General features: G+C 35.8%; 1 protein-coding gene across 4 annotated transcripts in view; it reads right to left on the minus strand.

The window, feature by feature from the left end:
* Positions 1–16,645, minus strand: part of smap1 (small ArfGAP 1) — a 254,410-nt gene that overhangs the window by 41,755 nt on the left and 196,010 nt on the right. For all 4 annotated transcript variants that reach the window (XM_021480670.2, XM_021480669.2, XM_021480668.2 and 1 more), the window contains 2 exon segments: positions 11,025–11,103; positions 3,641–3,768 (listed from right to left, as the gene is read on the minus strand). In XM_021480670.2, coding sequence (XP_021336345.1) covers positions 3,641–3,768; positions 11,025–11,103 — 207 coding nt within the window.

Here is a 16,645-nt window from a genome sequence, read left to right on the forward strand (position 1 = left end):
TAAGATCACTCAAAACTGAATTTTCCATGTTTGAGAAAGATGCTTTGTCAGCTTGACATCCAGTACAATCCATCGAACACAATGTACTTCTATTCCTCAAAGCCTCGTTTTCACTCCTGACAAAAATTAAATATAGTGCAACCCTGAATAAGGTCTATCGGGGAGAAAAAGAAAAAATGGACAGTGTGGGGTTAGTAAGAGTGGATCCCTAGGGTTAAGATAAGCTTCTACAAAGACAAATTGCTGTACATGCTGGGATCCTCCAGTGTCCTGATTGGCTATAAACGTGTAAATCACTGAAATTCTACTTTTTTTTTTAGGCCAGCAGCCAACTATACAGTTTCCAGGTCCCTTACTGACTTATATCAAGGGGGAGGAGAGATCATCTGAAAATAATTAGCTAAAAGTGAACAATCCTTTAACGGGCAAAGAACCATAAAGTTTTAAGTCATAAAACTAAGATTATTAAAAAATATATATAATAACACTTTTAATACCATTTTTTTCAGTAAGTATTTAGTAATGGGTGCCCTATAAAGGGTTAAATGCTATTTTATTTTGAGATTTTCTAAAGACTAATTTAACGGTGTTTTCAAGTATTTAGTGATTATAAATATTTTAAAGGTTTAAGGCCACATCTACATTAATTTTGAAAACAAATATTTCCATATGCTTTGGCCCTTTTTCCACACTAATTCTCCTATAAAAATGAAGTTTTAAATTTCTAACAATATTATGGGCTCTATTTTAACGATTTAGGCGCAAAGTCTAAAGCGCATGGCGCAAAAGCATTAAGGGTGTCTGAATTCACTTTTGCTATTTTAAGGATAGAAAAAATACGCTTTGCACCCCGGCACATGGTCTAACAGGGTTGTCCTTATTGTCTTAATGAACTAAGGGTGTGTTTTGAGCATAACATGCATTAAACCAATCCGAGTCTTATCTCCCATTGCCTTTGAGAGTCAGTTGTATCGCACCATGGCGAATTTGCTGTTTACATGGTGGACTTTTTAAGTGGAAAAACTGAATGGACAAACAGAACGCTTCACTTACGAGAAAACAGTTGAACAAACCATCTGCAGCACGAGAATAAAGAACAAGCCTCATCCATTCGGCTCCTTTACTTTTTTACTCTTTACTCCTTTACTTTCGTGGATGAGGTAACGGTGTTGTACGCACTCTGCTTAGAACATCTATCAGCCGACATATTTAATTTTGTTAACTAAATTCAAACTATTTCTGAATTCAGTTCTAATTTCCAGTAAACAAATAAGTGGAATAAAAAAATTAATTTGTCCAAAAGAATCCTTAAGAAGTGTGTTGTTGCAACTTATTTTAAATAAGTATTTAAAAAAAAAAGAAAATGTAATTTTTGAGTGTACCTCTTGAAGTGGCAAAAAGCAGACAAGCTTTTTATTTATTATTAAAACATTTAAAAATAACTAAAATATTTAAAAAGCCATTTACACTTTAAACATTGTTCACTTATCAGGTTGACAAAAATGTAACATATTTTCAGGTGTTATATAGACCGATGGACTGCAAGAGATGCATCAGCAAATGTTGAATTGATTATTTACTAATAAAATTAACATAACATAATTGTGCCAGAAGAATAGAGTGATAATAGCATCTCTGTTGTCTCCTTATCAACTTTTTATTATGTTCAACAGAAGTGCAGCAAGATTTTCCAAGACATCTTAAAAAAGGCATTGGCACAAACCTTGAAAACGGTCATGTGGACTGCAAGAATTTTCAAATGTATTCAGATTATTGCAGAAATACACATCTCTAACATGTATTTGCCAAACTTCTGTCTCTCCTCTCAACATGACGCTCCTTTTATCACTGACTTCTCTTGACATTATTTAACATCTCTCCTCTTCACACTCCTCAATGAAGGGCTGTAATAAATGCTAATATCCCTCATTATTCATGCTGCATCCTTTGGCCAGGAAGGCCGTGCAAATCAATCCTGTCAGCCGCAACTAGACTGGCAAAATGTAATCATGTTGTTTGCGAAGGAAATTAAAACAATTGGGTTTGACCTTTTCTTTGTCTCTCTTAGTCAGTTGATTTTAGACTGAATGAGGGCAGGCAGGAACAGATGCATGTTTTGTAACCAAAGAAAAAAAAATGCTTATCTAAATCGTACCTCCATTACCTTACAAATGAGGTGTGGTGGTCTATGACGGCCTCCTTAGCATTAGCCACCATAGGCCCAATGACAAATTGCCAAATGATACCAGAAAAATTCAGGTGGTTTGTGTTAGCATGGAGATTAGCTTTTTTATCATTCACTGAAATTTCGTATAGTAACATTAGGTCTAAAATATAGACATTCACCGGCCACTTTATTAGGTACACCTATCCAACTGCTCGTTAACGCAAATTTCTAATCAGCCAATAATATGGCAGCAACACAATGCATTTAGGCATGTAGACATGATCAAAACAATCTGCTGCAGTAAAAAGCGAGCATCAGAATGGGGAAAAGGTGATTTAAGTGACTTTGTATGTGGCATGGTTGTTGGTGCCAGACGGGCTGGTCTGAGTATTTCAGAAAACGCTGATCTAATGGATTTTTACACACAACCATATCTAGGGTTTATAGAGAATGGTCCGAAAAAGAGAAAAAAATCAGTAGGTGGCAGCTCTGTCAGCCCAAATGCCTTGTTTGACGCCAGAGATCAGAGGAGAATGGCCAGACTGGTTCCAGCTAACAGACAGACAACAGTAACTCAAAATACCACTCATTACAACTGAAGTATGCAGACGAGCATCTCTGAACACAAAACACGCACGTCCAACCTTGAGGCAGATGGGATACAGCAGCAGAAGACCACACATGGTGCCACTCCTGTCAGCTAAGAAAAGGAAACTGAGGCTACAATTCGCACAGGCTCACCAAAATTAGACAATAGAAGATTGGAAAAATGTTGCCTGGTCTGATGAGTCTCGATTTCTGCTGCGACATTCAGATGCTAGGGTCAGATTTTGGCATTAACAACATGAAAGCATGGATCTATCCTGTCTTTCAACAATTCAGGCTGCTAGTGGTGGTGTAATGGTGTGGGGGATATTTTCTTGACACTCAAATGGCTTCCACAATAACTAGATCTTAATCCAATAGTGCACCTTTGGGATGTGGTGAAACTGGGGATTTGCATCATGACAAATCTGTGGCAACTGTGTGATGCCATCATGTCAATATGGACCAAAATCTCTGAGGAATATTTCCAGTGCCTTGTTAAATCTATGCCACAGTGTTTATTTAAGGTGACTGGTCACCATTTCTTTAAACAATTTTTTTTTTATTAGTAAAAAAATATTCCATGTTACTGTCACTTTTGATTAGGGTAGTGCATCTTTTCTACATAAAATGTGATGAAAATTGGGGGGAAAATAGTAATTCCCTCAAATTTTGAACAAAACATTTTCTAATATAACTGATGTATTATAACTATAAGCAAAATAGACATGTAATCGACACTTCGTGCAGTCAATTATTGTCAACCTCCCAACACAGAAAAAGGGTTTGAATGACACAACAGCAGGATTGAGCTGGTATTGCGAGTTTGAGCACACACAGATGGTTATACAACTGGCAAATATTATCAGCATTGGTGGTTTCATGTACCTGGCTTGAGTTGCTGTTGGAGGGCAGAGGGTTGGATACCATTGGTCCAAAGATGTCTAAGTCGTCACTGATTGGAGCTGCACTGCTTGTTCCTGCCCCGCTGCTGGCAGAGCCGACTGTGGGTGCATCTGTGCAAGAGACAACCAAATGTCAGCACAGACATGGGCAAAGTGTCAACTTCATTATATAGAGTAACAGTCTCTGTGTAGCTTTAATTAATTTTACATGCAAAAATGTAGGTAAAAATGAGTAGGTTTAGACAAGCCAATACAGGGGGAAAAAAACATTGTTCCATTGCACTCATTTTACTATATTTGTAGACATTTGGCTTATCTACTTTTAGACTAGTGAATACAAAACAAATTATCCAAACTACACTTTGTGTATTACATCATTTTTTGCTGTCTATATATTTCAAATACAATACATATCTTTAAAGGCAGATTTCTCATAATGATTTTCATAAACATCCACTTAGGTAACTCTTACATACAGTACAACCAATATATTTCCCCCATTATTTATACCCCTGGGGCAGTGGTCCCCTATATTTTATCACCACAGACTGGTCAAAACACCACAAACAAGCTGACAAAACATTGCTGAAACTCTGACACAAGTCTTATTTTTGGAGAAATTTAAAAAGCACTGCAGTGTTTGTCTGAGATAATTAGTCTCCCGAAATGTGTATATTCCATACAAAGTATAAAGCTGGTTGGTCAGTTCTTGTCAAATGACTCGCTGTGCTCTCGCAGAATGCATAAGAGTGTGGGCCTGGAAGGTGTCGCTCCCAATATGCACGCAACTCTATTGGAAATAAAGAGCTTGCACATGGAAAAGATGCAATATGTTGCAATCTACAGCAGTTGATCTTCTTGCACAAACACGCTGGATTGACCTGATTTGTGGACAAATGGGTGGTGAATCTATTCCTTGTCATTCCAGGATGGGTCCTTCACTGGGCCTTTTCCTCTTCGCCAAGAAACTTTTAAAAGACGCCTGTTTCTTATCCATTTTGCTAGCTTGTGGGTTCAATTTTGGCACTTTAAGTAACCAAAATGTAACCGAGAGAATATAATTCATTTTTCAAAATAAAAGATGGTTCAGAGTCAAATACTAAATAAAATTTAAATAATTCATGATTTCTTGTGCAGCCCAGTACTAAATGAGCAGTATTGAGAACCACTGAATAATTTCAGTCTTATCTAAAAAACAAACAAACAAACAAACTAACTAACTAACCAACCAAGCAACCAACCAACCAACCAACCAACCAACCAACCAACCAACCAACCAACTAACTAACTAACTAACTAACTAACTACCATCCATCCATCCATGCATCCATAATTTTAAGCCTTAAAATACATTTAGTGGCCACTTTATTTTCTTTAAGCCTCTGGAGTCAGATGTCAGAGACAGCATCTGTACATCTGTACATGCTCCTTACATAACATTTCAGAATCATCTGTGACTCACTGACTGACAGCTGATGCCCAACGGCAGACTAAACCTGTTCACATGAGTCTTTTTTCTCGGCAGTAAGAAAGAAAGGAGTGTTCATGAGGCGGCAGCAGCCCACACCGCCTGCTCAGCTCGCTTTTCCCTTTCCCACTACCTATCGACTTCATCCAAGAGAGCAGGAAATCTAATCACACTCCGCCAACGCTGGAGAAAAAAGCGCCCGCTCGCCTCCGAAGCCGGCCTGCCGCTCTCTTTCCATTAAAGTCAAAGACTCCATCAGAGCCCTGCCTGTGTTCACACGTTACAGTGAGCCGCTGCCATCTCTTTATGACTGATAAAAATCCACGAAAATAAAAGAGCTCAAAGTAATTTAAGGGGAGGGAATGCCAGTGGGTACGGGGAAAAGGCGAGATGAAATGCTAGATGAGCTGGAGGTTTGACTGGAAAGGAGAAAAGGGAAGAGGAAATTAGCCAAATCACATAAACTGAAATGTGGAAAGGAGAAGAGCATCTGGAAAAGCGCTGCACTCTTTAGTAAAGCCTTTTATGTGTGAACGAACATCTGATAAGCTTTATGAGAGCCTTTACACGCAGACTCAATCAGCGGTTTTCATCTGCTGGTGAATCACAGGTCTATTCTGACAAATTATTCTGAGAGCAAATAATAAAAAGCTATTAAGAAGGCAGAGTTAGGACATCAAGTTATAGTGTTTTGGTGCAAACATAACTTTAACCTGCTAGAGGATAGCTAAAATAGACAGATGTCATTGTGGAAAGGTAGAATTACTTGGATTGAATGTTAAAGTTGCAATTTAACAAAAGGTTTTTTTTCCCCCAAAAACCATTGTTTGTTGATGGGGGACTAAGGCAGATCTGAATGCAAGCTTGCAACAGACTAAGAAAATTGCAGAATTTATCAAGTCAAGTAGGCTTTTATTTTATTACACTAAAACAACTGGAGAGGTCTGATTTACATGATCAAACAGAAGCCTCATGTTTCATTGAAAGATCTAATTAGGACACACTGATGAGATCAAACATTTACATGGAGAAATCAATCAATGGCAGTTAGATCTATAATGACAATAATAGAGATTTAGATCATAATAAGGATACATTTTTGCTTTTAAAAAAAACTTTTGATGTCAAAAAGAAAAAAGTTGATGTCAAAAGAAAAATATTAAACAAAACCAGCAGCAAAGCACTCAACTAAATCCTTTAATATGCTCAATTAACCTTTTTTAATACTTAAAGGGAAGTTTTAGAGAGATTATATGTGATTATGTAAGGTGTTACTGTGGCAACAATGTTATTAGTTTTAAAGGTTTTTTAAAATGTTTTGAATGTAAATGTAAAAATTATCAATTAATTAAAAATAATTTGTGCTCTAATTACTTTATTGAAGTACATTATATAATTTTTTTTTAAATAATCTTTATAAAACTTTACAAAAAACATTACACAAGATATTGTGTAAAAAAATTGTTATAAGCAGTTTTCTAATTATGGAAATTATTGTATTTTATCCATTTTTTGGGACTCAGCTGCCGGAATATTTCTGTTTTACTGGATGGTTATTTACTATTATTTTACTTTTTTGGGTTTTTTAGAGACATTTCTTTTTTACAATGTACTATGTTACAGTATATTGATGACATCTGTTAGTAACAAATACTAATTAGTAACTAATCCAAATTTGGAAAAACAAGCATTACAACCTACAAGTGTTACATTACAAAAATATAGAATAGGGCTTCTATCCATAACTTTCTGAGGGGATGGAAGTACCGTAGTTTTCTGAAGCAGTGTAGAATCAGCATTGAGAACACTAGTTTTTTTTGCTATTGTTGTTATTGTGGTTGCTTTCTGTTTGTTCAGTTTTTATAATTAGAATTTGCATTTTTAATGGAATAGGCCTTTAACATCTGGCAAAAGGGGGCTACCAATGAAAACTAGCCTTTAGGTTAATTAGGTACATTCCTTTCTTGAAGAATGTTGACTAATGTAAAATGTGCTTCGTTGTAAAATATTATATATATTATTATATTATATTCCCTTTAAGGCAAATCATTTCAATCGGCGAGCATCTTGGAAACACCTCTCGGACATTCTGTTTGAATTGGGGAAACATCAAATTCTTCAAAACTACATGCCAAGTTCACGATGACATTTCATATTACAAATAACCAATAAAATTATATAACAACTGTTTATTTAGTTTAATTTCTAAATGTTCGTATCACACAAACCCTGGTCTGGAAACTCACATCTGGTCCAAGCCCCTCCCCTGAAGAATTGTCATTCTATAGCAATTTGCTGATTGGCTACTGTACTAGAAGGCGGGTTTTGTTTGCCATTTAGCAATCGCTGATTGGCTCCTGTACTAGAGGGCAGGGCTTCACTCGCCATATTGATAGTTATTTAAAGTTATTATTCAAAAGTATAGGAGTGACATGTATTATTGTGTATTTTATAGTCTTTGGTGTTACTGGGCAACGACAGCACAAGACCTGTTTAAACTGGCCTCAAGATAAAAAATGCAAGATTTTCAGATTATACAATAATTCTTCTCCACTATGAAAAGGCATAAGGTACGTTTAGTTACATCTTTTGTTAATTTATCATGTTTATTGTGAAATTTGATGCATATGTTTTCTCAGCTCAGCTCAACTGTCATCTGTTCATGCAGAGGTTGATAATTCCTCTTACTATAGCTTCAAAATACAACGCTACATCTCTACCACCATCTTTTGTCAGAATTAATTATAGTTTAGCCTTTATCCACAACAGATCTGGTGAGAAAAATAGGTTAACATTACTCCGATTGGGTTTATATTTGATCATGTTCAGTGTACATCAGCTGTGTGTGTCTGTAAGACCACCTTATCAGAGCGGAGCTCATTATTATTCAAGACTCAAGTCATATATGGTCAATCATGGGCCTTCTAATTCTATGAGTGTTTTATGGAGTAATAAAGAGCTTATTAAACCGTTTCTGGAGATTTTTTGAACTTACTAAAGCCATAAACCTACTATGTACATATCAGAGAACAGAGCATTTAACCAATGCAGTATATGGCACCTTTAAAAATGGGAAACTCCTTCATAATAAGATTAATAATATTAATATGACAACTTTCAATTTAATTAAATTTTGCCATTTAGGTTTGTACATATTTTACATCATTAGAAGTAACATTCTGGAACTTTTATAGATGACATTATTTTTATGAACCAAATTAATCCATTTTTTTTAATTGACTGCAATAAAGTAACAACATGTACTGAAAGAGAGATATATATCTTGGTTGTCTGAACACATGGCTGGAGCCTTGCTGGTATGGAAAGGTGAGGAGAGATGCTCAGGCCTTGAGCAAAAACACATCAATAAGACGCATGTCTCAATCTCAACAGCATCATCTCCAGCCTCTCTTCATCAGCACTGACCTCTGATGCCCTCCAGCACTCCAACCCGCTCACCAGAACACACACATTCACATTTGTGGAAATTCATATATCTGTCTCACTCATCATAACAGACAACTTGGTAGCACAAGGAGATTGAGAGAGTGAGAAATATCGAATGAGAGGGAGAGAGAGAGAGAGATAGAGAAAGTGATAAAAACACAAGACAGAGCGACAAAGGAAAGCTCCAGGCCAGCAAATAGAAACTTTCATTTCCCAGAAAGTATTATAACATCAATTGTGTTTGGTCATCTCAAGGGCTCGAGTTGCTGGCCTGATCAATACCGCTAGGACTAAACTAGCCGCATGCTTCCCTGAACCTTCATCTAGACAGTAATAGCAGTCAGTGATCCTCTATCTGAGCCTTTACACACCCGTTAAAACATGTCGCTTTGGTGTACAGCAACACACTGTCTTTGAGCCGTACATTTAGTAGTGGCTGCGCTAGTAAATAAAAGACAAGGCCATTTAAAAGATAAGGGGACACTTCTTTGTCTTAATAAATGAGAGGAAAAAAATATTGAAAGCTAAGACTAGTTATTTTAAATGCTAGTCAAGTATCACAAATATATAATGTGATACAAGGTACAGTTGAAGTCATAACTATTAGTGCCTGTATATTTTTCCCAATTTCTGTTTAGCAGAGACAATATTTTTAATATCACATTTCCAAAGATGATAGTTTTCTTATAATTGATTTATTTTATCTATGCCATGTTGACAGTACATAGTTTGTTTTGTAGACAATGGAAAATAATATTGCTTAAGGGGACTAATTATTTTGATCTTAAAATGGGCTTAGAAAAATTAAAAACTGCTTTTATTCTATCCAAAATAAAACAGACTTTCTCCAGAAGAAAAAAATATTATAGGAAATACAGTGAAAAATTCTTTGCTCTGTTAAACATCATTAGGGAATTATTTAAAAAAGAAAAAACAAACATAGAAGGGCCAATCATTTCGACTACAACTGTACTGTATATACTATAATGTATTGTATGAAATATGAATGATATGTATTTTGAGAGTTGCTACAAATTACATTCAACAGTGTGTATTATTATAATGCTTTTACAGTGAGTGTTAGATGAGGCATTGCTATATGATAAACACACAATTATACTTTAATACAGATCAACTTTAAATCTTAACATCAAACTTTAAATGTATTTTTGGCACCTTTTTTCCATCAGTCATGTGAATTCCTTCCTTTTAAATATTAGCAGGGGAAACTGATAGTAAAAACAAAAATACTTTTTTAAAAACATATACCAAATCTAAAACTGACGGACAAGTATACTGTATATGTTTAACCCATTCAATCACCCGCCACTTTATTAGGTACACTTTACCAGTAATGGGTCAGACCCCCTTTAGCTTTCAGAACTGCCCTAATCCTTTGTGGCATAGATTTAACTATGTACTGGAAATATTCCTCAGAGATTTTAGTCCATACTGACATGATTGGTCCATATTGTCGGCTGCACATCCATGATGCAAATCTCCCATTCCTCCACATCCCAAAGGTGCTCTATTGAATTGAGACTCATCAGACCAGGCAACATTTATCCAATCTTCTATTGTCCAATTTTGGTGAGCCTGAGCGAATTGTAGCCCCAGTTTCCTGTTCTTAGCTGACGGGAGTGGCACCTGTTGTGGTCTTCTGCTGCTGTAGCTCATCTGCTTCAAGGTTGGACATGTTGTGTGTTCAGAGATGCTCTTCTGCATACCTTGGTTGTAACGAGTGGCTATTTGAGTTACTGTTGCCTTTCTGTCAGCTCGAACCAGTCGTGATATTTTCCTTTGATATCATCAAGGCATTTGTGCCCACAAAACTGCCACACATTGGATATTTTATCTTTTTAATCTCTGTAAACCCTATAGATGGTTGTGCTTGAAAATCCAAGTAGATAAGCAGTTTCTAAAATACTCAGACCAGCCCATCTGACACCAACAACCATGCCACGTTCAAAGAAACTAAAATTACCTTTAAATCTTCCCCATTCTGATCCTTGGTTTGAACTGCAGTAGATCGTCTTGACCATGTCTACATGCCAAACTGCATTGCTGATTAGAAATTTGTGTAAAGTGGCAGGTGAGTGTATGTGTCCATATGTACAAAAGATATACAACAGATTTTTGATTTATGTGTTTATGTATCCACCACTATTACTCTGCCTCTCTGTTTGTGATAAACTGAGTAAAAACAAGTGAAAAAGACACATAACTTAAGTGGATAAATATATCAAATATCTCAACATAAAAGATAAACTCTGCATGATTCATTTAAGTAAAATCCCATCAAACATTAATTGCTGTTCTATTCAACCATCTCCTTCCCATTAAAAAAACTGCTGTAAAATGACCTTCAAGTCTCTTTTAATTCCAGCTTATCTTAGCCATATCAAATTCCCTGATCGGCAATGAGATGAGGGATCAATTATTCATGTCTTACCAAGGCCTAACAGGTCGATGGCTGGCTCTGCACTCTTCTTAGGACTGATTCTGGAATCTATCTGGTTGTCCTCTCTTTTCTAGGATAGAAGGAGACAAAAAGAAAGTGTTACTGGAAGTCTTTTATTTTTGCAATAGCAATTCTGAACAAAAGCATCCATAATACGCTACTGGTTGTTGTTCTAGATCAAGAAAACAGCCTTTAAAAGATTGTTAACCCGAAAATGAGAATTTAAACGCCATTAATTCACATCCATGTGGTTGCAAAGCATTGTAGATTTAATTTGACTAAGTTATATGTTAGTATCAGTATGTGTTAAGGATTTCTATAAGCTAGTGTGCCAACAAACAGTGATAAAATTTGCATTAAGATTATATAAACATATGTAACTTTGCCCGTCCTAACCTACCCAACCCATTCCGAGTTGGGATCAAACCAGCAATTCTTTTTACGGGAGACGGTTGCTCTAACAAGAAGGCTAAAGACCATGGCCTTTAGCGTCTGTCACAAGAGCACCTTTTAGAGGTCAGAGGAGTGAGGTTTACCTGCACAGCACTTCACTAGCTGGCCTCTGTTGCACTCACCCCTCTAAACCTTAGTCCCATTCAGGTCACGACACCAATGTAACCCGCCTAACCTACACCACCCAACCCGCTATGACCTGGGATCCAACTGACGATTCTTTGTATGGGAGTAGGTTGCTCTAACAAGGAGCCTAAAGACCATGACCTCTAGCGTCTGTCGCTAGATCACCTTTTAGAGGTCAGAGTGAGGTCTACCTGCACCACACTGGCCTCTGTTACATATACAGCTTGCAATTTGTCATTTCTGCCTAAATAGATCAACATTTTTTTGACGTCACCTCATACTTCAATTTTTTATAAAAATTTTGACCAATCAAATGCTCTCTAGTATCTGACATGCCCTGCCCCTTCTCATTTGATGTGCTTGAGCTCAACCCCTCTCACTGGCAGAGCAGTGAGAAAAATAACACACTATTGGCTGATTTTTTTTAAAAAAAGGAAAAGCTATACTATGTCCTGCCCTTCTCTTCATGTTTTAGTTGTGATTACATCAAATTTTGAATAAACAAATGTACATTCTAAAGCACTTTACGGAACCTTTAAACTGAAAAATTAATAGGGTGAAAGAGTAGCTCTTTTCTCCTTTTTAAAAAACAGCCAACAGCATTTACTTTTTAATCACAGCTCTGCCAGAGAGAGTGGTTGAGCACAAGCATATACTGTATACAGTAGCATTGGAAACCAAAGTCATTGACTTGATTGATTGATTTCATTGATTAACTGAAGTCATTAAAAACAATTGATCTATTTACTGCAGACAGAAATAACAAAGTGAAAGCTTTGAATGTTTAAATCTTCATAATAAAACATTGTTACACAATTTTTGAGCACACTAGGTTATATATTAAAACTAACATACTAATTTCTAAAAAACTTTTATTTTAACTTTCTATTTTGAATTAATAGCAATGTTATATCTTGTGCCGAAACAACCTAGTTTTTGACTTGTCAGAAAAACCAAACATATTTGAGGTATATTTAAAGGCATTTTTCTAGTTTTTAGACTTTACATAGTTACTGCATTTTGGGCGGAGTAGCCATCCGCAACCATACTACGTAGGAAAGAAATACTATGGAAGTCAAAAACAAATGGTTATCCAACATTTTTCAATTTTACAATATCGTCTTTTGTGTTCAACAGACACACACACAGATATGGAAAAAGTGGAGGATGATTAAATGATGAAAATTTTCTTCAATTTCGGGTGAACGCTCCCTTTCTGATGCTACATACCACTAGACTTGGGTGATGTCAACCAATTTGGCATTATAAAATGTGAAACATCGCGATGGACAATGGCATCGTCGTCGTATGTGGTGGTGAATTAATAATTTATAAATAGCCTACAGTTTCAACTACCTGACCCACATGGTCTTTGTTTTACCCATCACCAAATCATAAAAAATAAAGATAAGTTACACACAAACTACCACCTGTCAATCACTTTTTCTGCAGGACTCTGGCATGAATAGGCAGTGATCTGTGTCTTTATAATGGCGTCGACAAATTTTGGTTGGCAAAAAAGGTGCACAATCGACAGAAACCAACCAACAATATCTGAGGTTTTCACTAAAATCCCTACGTACAAGAATGAAAGCAAAAGATTCAAGCAGTGTACTGACGCTGTGACACGTTACCTGATAGATTTAAAAGACCGAAGAGTCGTTAGATTATGACAAGATTAATTTAATACCATGTCTGACAACTATAGTGAGACGCAATCCAGCGGTACATCCTTGATAAACTGACCGACGTACACTGGTCTCTGGGCTTTTGTGCTCAAAGCACCTGCTGACTGATCGAGCTCAGCCTGTGTGTGTGTGTGTGGTTACGTGATGTGCAATTTCAGAGGTAAAGTGTGGAAGGAGGGCTTTTTAGGAATGCTAGATGAAACGTCAGTGTGGATGTGGATTGTTTTCGTTCTAAAATATCATTTAAAAACTAAGACATATTAGGGTAAACGGGGCCTAAGTGTGTATTTTGCGAGTGGGTTGCTGCAACGGGGGCGGGGCAGAGGATCGTGATGCCGGCTCAGCATCGCAATGTCTATCAGCCATCGGTGATGGACGATGGCATCGTCTATTGACCCAACTCTATATATAAAACTTTTTTTATCTTTGCTAGTTGGGCTCTGAATATCCAGAGCTGCAAATTGAATAAATAGATAATGCAATGCGGTGGTGAAATAGCTTGCTGGCTCTGACTGATGGCCGGCTGCGCCTCACAGGTGTTGACTGACCAGGCTACTTTAGAAATGCAGTTCAAAGGCGCTCTTGAGGACTGTGATTTGTGACGGGCAGAAAGAAGCATCTCGGTCTGAGAAGCCAAACCGTAATCTGGTCTGAACGGCCGATCGATAAAGCCTGGATCAAAGCCAGACGGAGGCCTTTTAAAACCTCATTCTACACAAAAACACACTCACATATGGACACAAACACACAAGTAAAATCAAGCAGACAGCACTTTTTCTTAAGGGGAGGCGAAAGACAGAGAGGATGAAAGGTAACAAGAGGGCAAGAAACACATCGGGATAAATACAAAACACGCCAGACTGTAAGTGTCAAATCTGAATTAAACCAGCAGTGTCTGACATCTGCCTTATTAGCACAATAAAAGAGAATGATAAATGCGAATTTGTCACTTAACGTCATCATTGTGCAATTGTTTTTGGCAAAAGATTGGATTTGAGCGATTGAAAAACGCGACAGAACTGACACAAGCGCTCTAATGAGCATCTGCAGGCGCGGGTTTGTGGTGAAGTGTCAACCCAGGTGCATCGTGGGAAGAGGATTAAATGGGAGAAAGAAAATTTGCTGTTGCTCTCCAGTGAGCTTGAGACTCGGGTTCATTCAACTGTGTGTGGGGGGGAAAAGTTGGCTAATGAAAAAAAATAAACCTGCTTTTACCAATTCCAAATGCAGTTTCTGGTGAGGAATTACAATGATTGCTAATAATTTTACAAGCTGGCGAATTATGAAAGCTATCAGTAGGATGTTTTATACATCACTACCCCCTTAAGCTCTTGAGAAAAGGCTGGAAATTGAATTAAATTGAATAGAATCTTAATCTTTTAGTGCTGAAAAGCCTATCCAGTCTTGCATGTCAGCTTTTGTGTACAAGGCCAAGTCTTTCACTTGTGACTGTTTTTATTGTTGTACACAAGAGGCAGCAATGTGAGGTAAAGTTGCTCGTCTTTAAAAGAAATAATAATAAAAAAGATGCACAACTTTTATTCAGCTCTGTGATTGAAATCTGTAATCTTAAAATGGTTTGCTCTGGTTGAATTATGTATGAATTGGGGGCTTAGGTGCTCTGCTATTTGTTGACGCACGCACACTTTGAAGACGACTTCGAAGACGAAATCCTTCAAGAATGTGTTTGTGCTTCAGATGATGGAAACACGACAGCCTGAGACAAACAAACCAAAAACACATTCACAAGACAAATAAACTCAAATACAAAGGCATATGGCAAACAATCACACCTTGGAAAGCAGGGAAACTTGGAAAGATCCAAAGATCTAAAACGAAGCCTCAAGTGTTGAATTTACAGTAAAATAGCATTATTAAATAATTACTTTTGACAGTAATAGTAGTATTTATTTATTTAACATTTTTTATTGCATTTTTTAAAAGAATTATAGGAAGGAAAACACTGTGTAAATATGGAGCCCTAATGGGGTCTGAGAAGAATGAGTAATAAAATTAAACAAAGTAAAATAAAAAAATGACACAAATAAAAATAAAAAAATTAATTAAAAGAAAATATAAAATATATATATATTTTTTTAAATGTAATAAACAAAAATAAAACGAAATTTTATTTAAAAAATAAAAAATAAAACAAAGAAAAAATTAATTAATTAAATTGAAAGAAAAAAGAAAAGAAAAAAATTTAACAAATAAAAATAAAATCAAACTAAATTGAACAAAAAATTAAATTAATAAAAAAATCAATTAGAGGCAAAACTAAAAGAAAAAAGAACATAAAAGAATTAATTAAAATTGTAATAAAAATAAAATGAAATTAAATAATTAAATAAATACAAAAATGAATAAAAGAAAAAAGAAAAACAAAAAAAGATAAGAAAAAATATAATAAAAAATTAAATTAAACTAAATTAAAATTAAATAAAATAAATTAAAAATGAAATTAAAGAAAAAAAAAAAAGAAATTAAAATTCAACAAAAATATTCACGAAAACGGTTGTACGAAAGCTGACAAACAAGATTTACTGAGAAACTACTCATAATCAAATGAACAAATAGCCACTATATCTAACCTTATAAAAAGCAAACTGTTTAAATAACTAAAAGCTTAAACTAAGGCTCTTAAATTAAAATGATGAAATTAGATTGTTAGATTAAAAATATTGAAATAAATATATAAAAACATTACAGGAATAATTTGACGAAGGCATAAAATTAAATGACAATAAAATCTAAACAAAAACTGAACTCAATTTAAAAGATATAAGAGTATATAGATAAATAAAATAACACTGACACCCAATATAAAGAGGCAGGCCAGAATTTTCTGCTTTTTCTTCGTGCTACACTTTCATTTACACATATCTAATCTATATCCACAGTTTTCACCAACTTGTCCACACTTGATTCAGTCTCTCTCATCCTCTCCCATCAGCTCTTCTTCACTGCCTCCATCGCTCTGGAAAGGCATTCAGCAAACGGCTGTGAAATTGCTTGAACTGTGGCGTTGTGTCTCTGGGGCCTCTCCAATCAAGGTCATTTCTAATTCATGAATACTTCCCTTTGATGGAAGAATAAATCCATTTGGGTCACATTCCCTCACACTCCATGCAAACAGGATCAGAGGGAGATTCATTCTGGACTGATGCGAAGCTCGACTCACTCTTAACCTCATGCATTCAGGCTAGCAATGTCAGAGAGGGAAATGTGAGACTTCATTTTTGTTATTTGGATGTCAATTTTATTTAGTTTTATTTTGTAGATCTTCAAAAAGCAAGAATGAATATTTATATAAATGAAACTATTATATTTAGGAATAAATATTTA

The sequence above is a fragment of the Danio rerio genome, chromosome 13, assembly GCF_049306965.1.
Source record: "Danio rerio strain Tuebingen ecotype United States chromosome 13, GRCz12tu, whole genome shotgun sequence".
Lineage (NCBI taxonomy): Eukaryota > Metazoa > Chordata > Actinopteri > Cypriniformes > Danionidae > Danio > Danio rerio.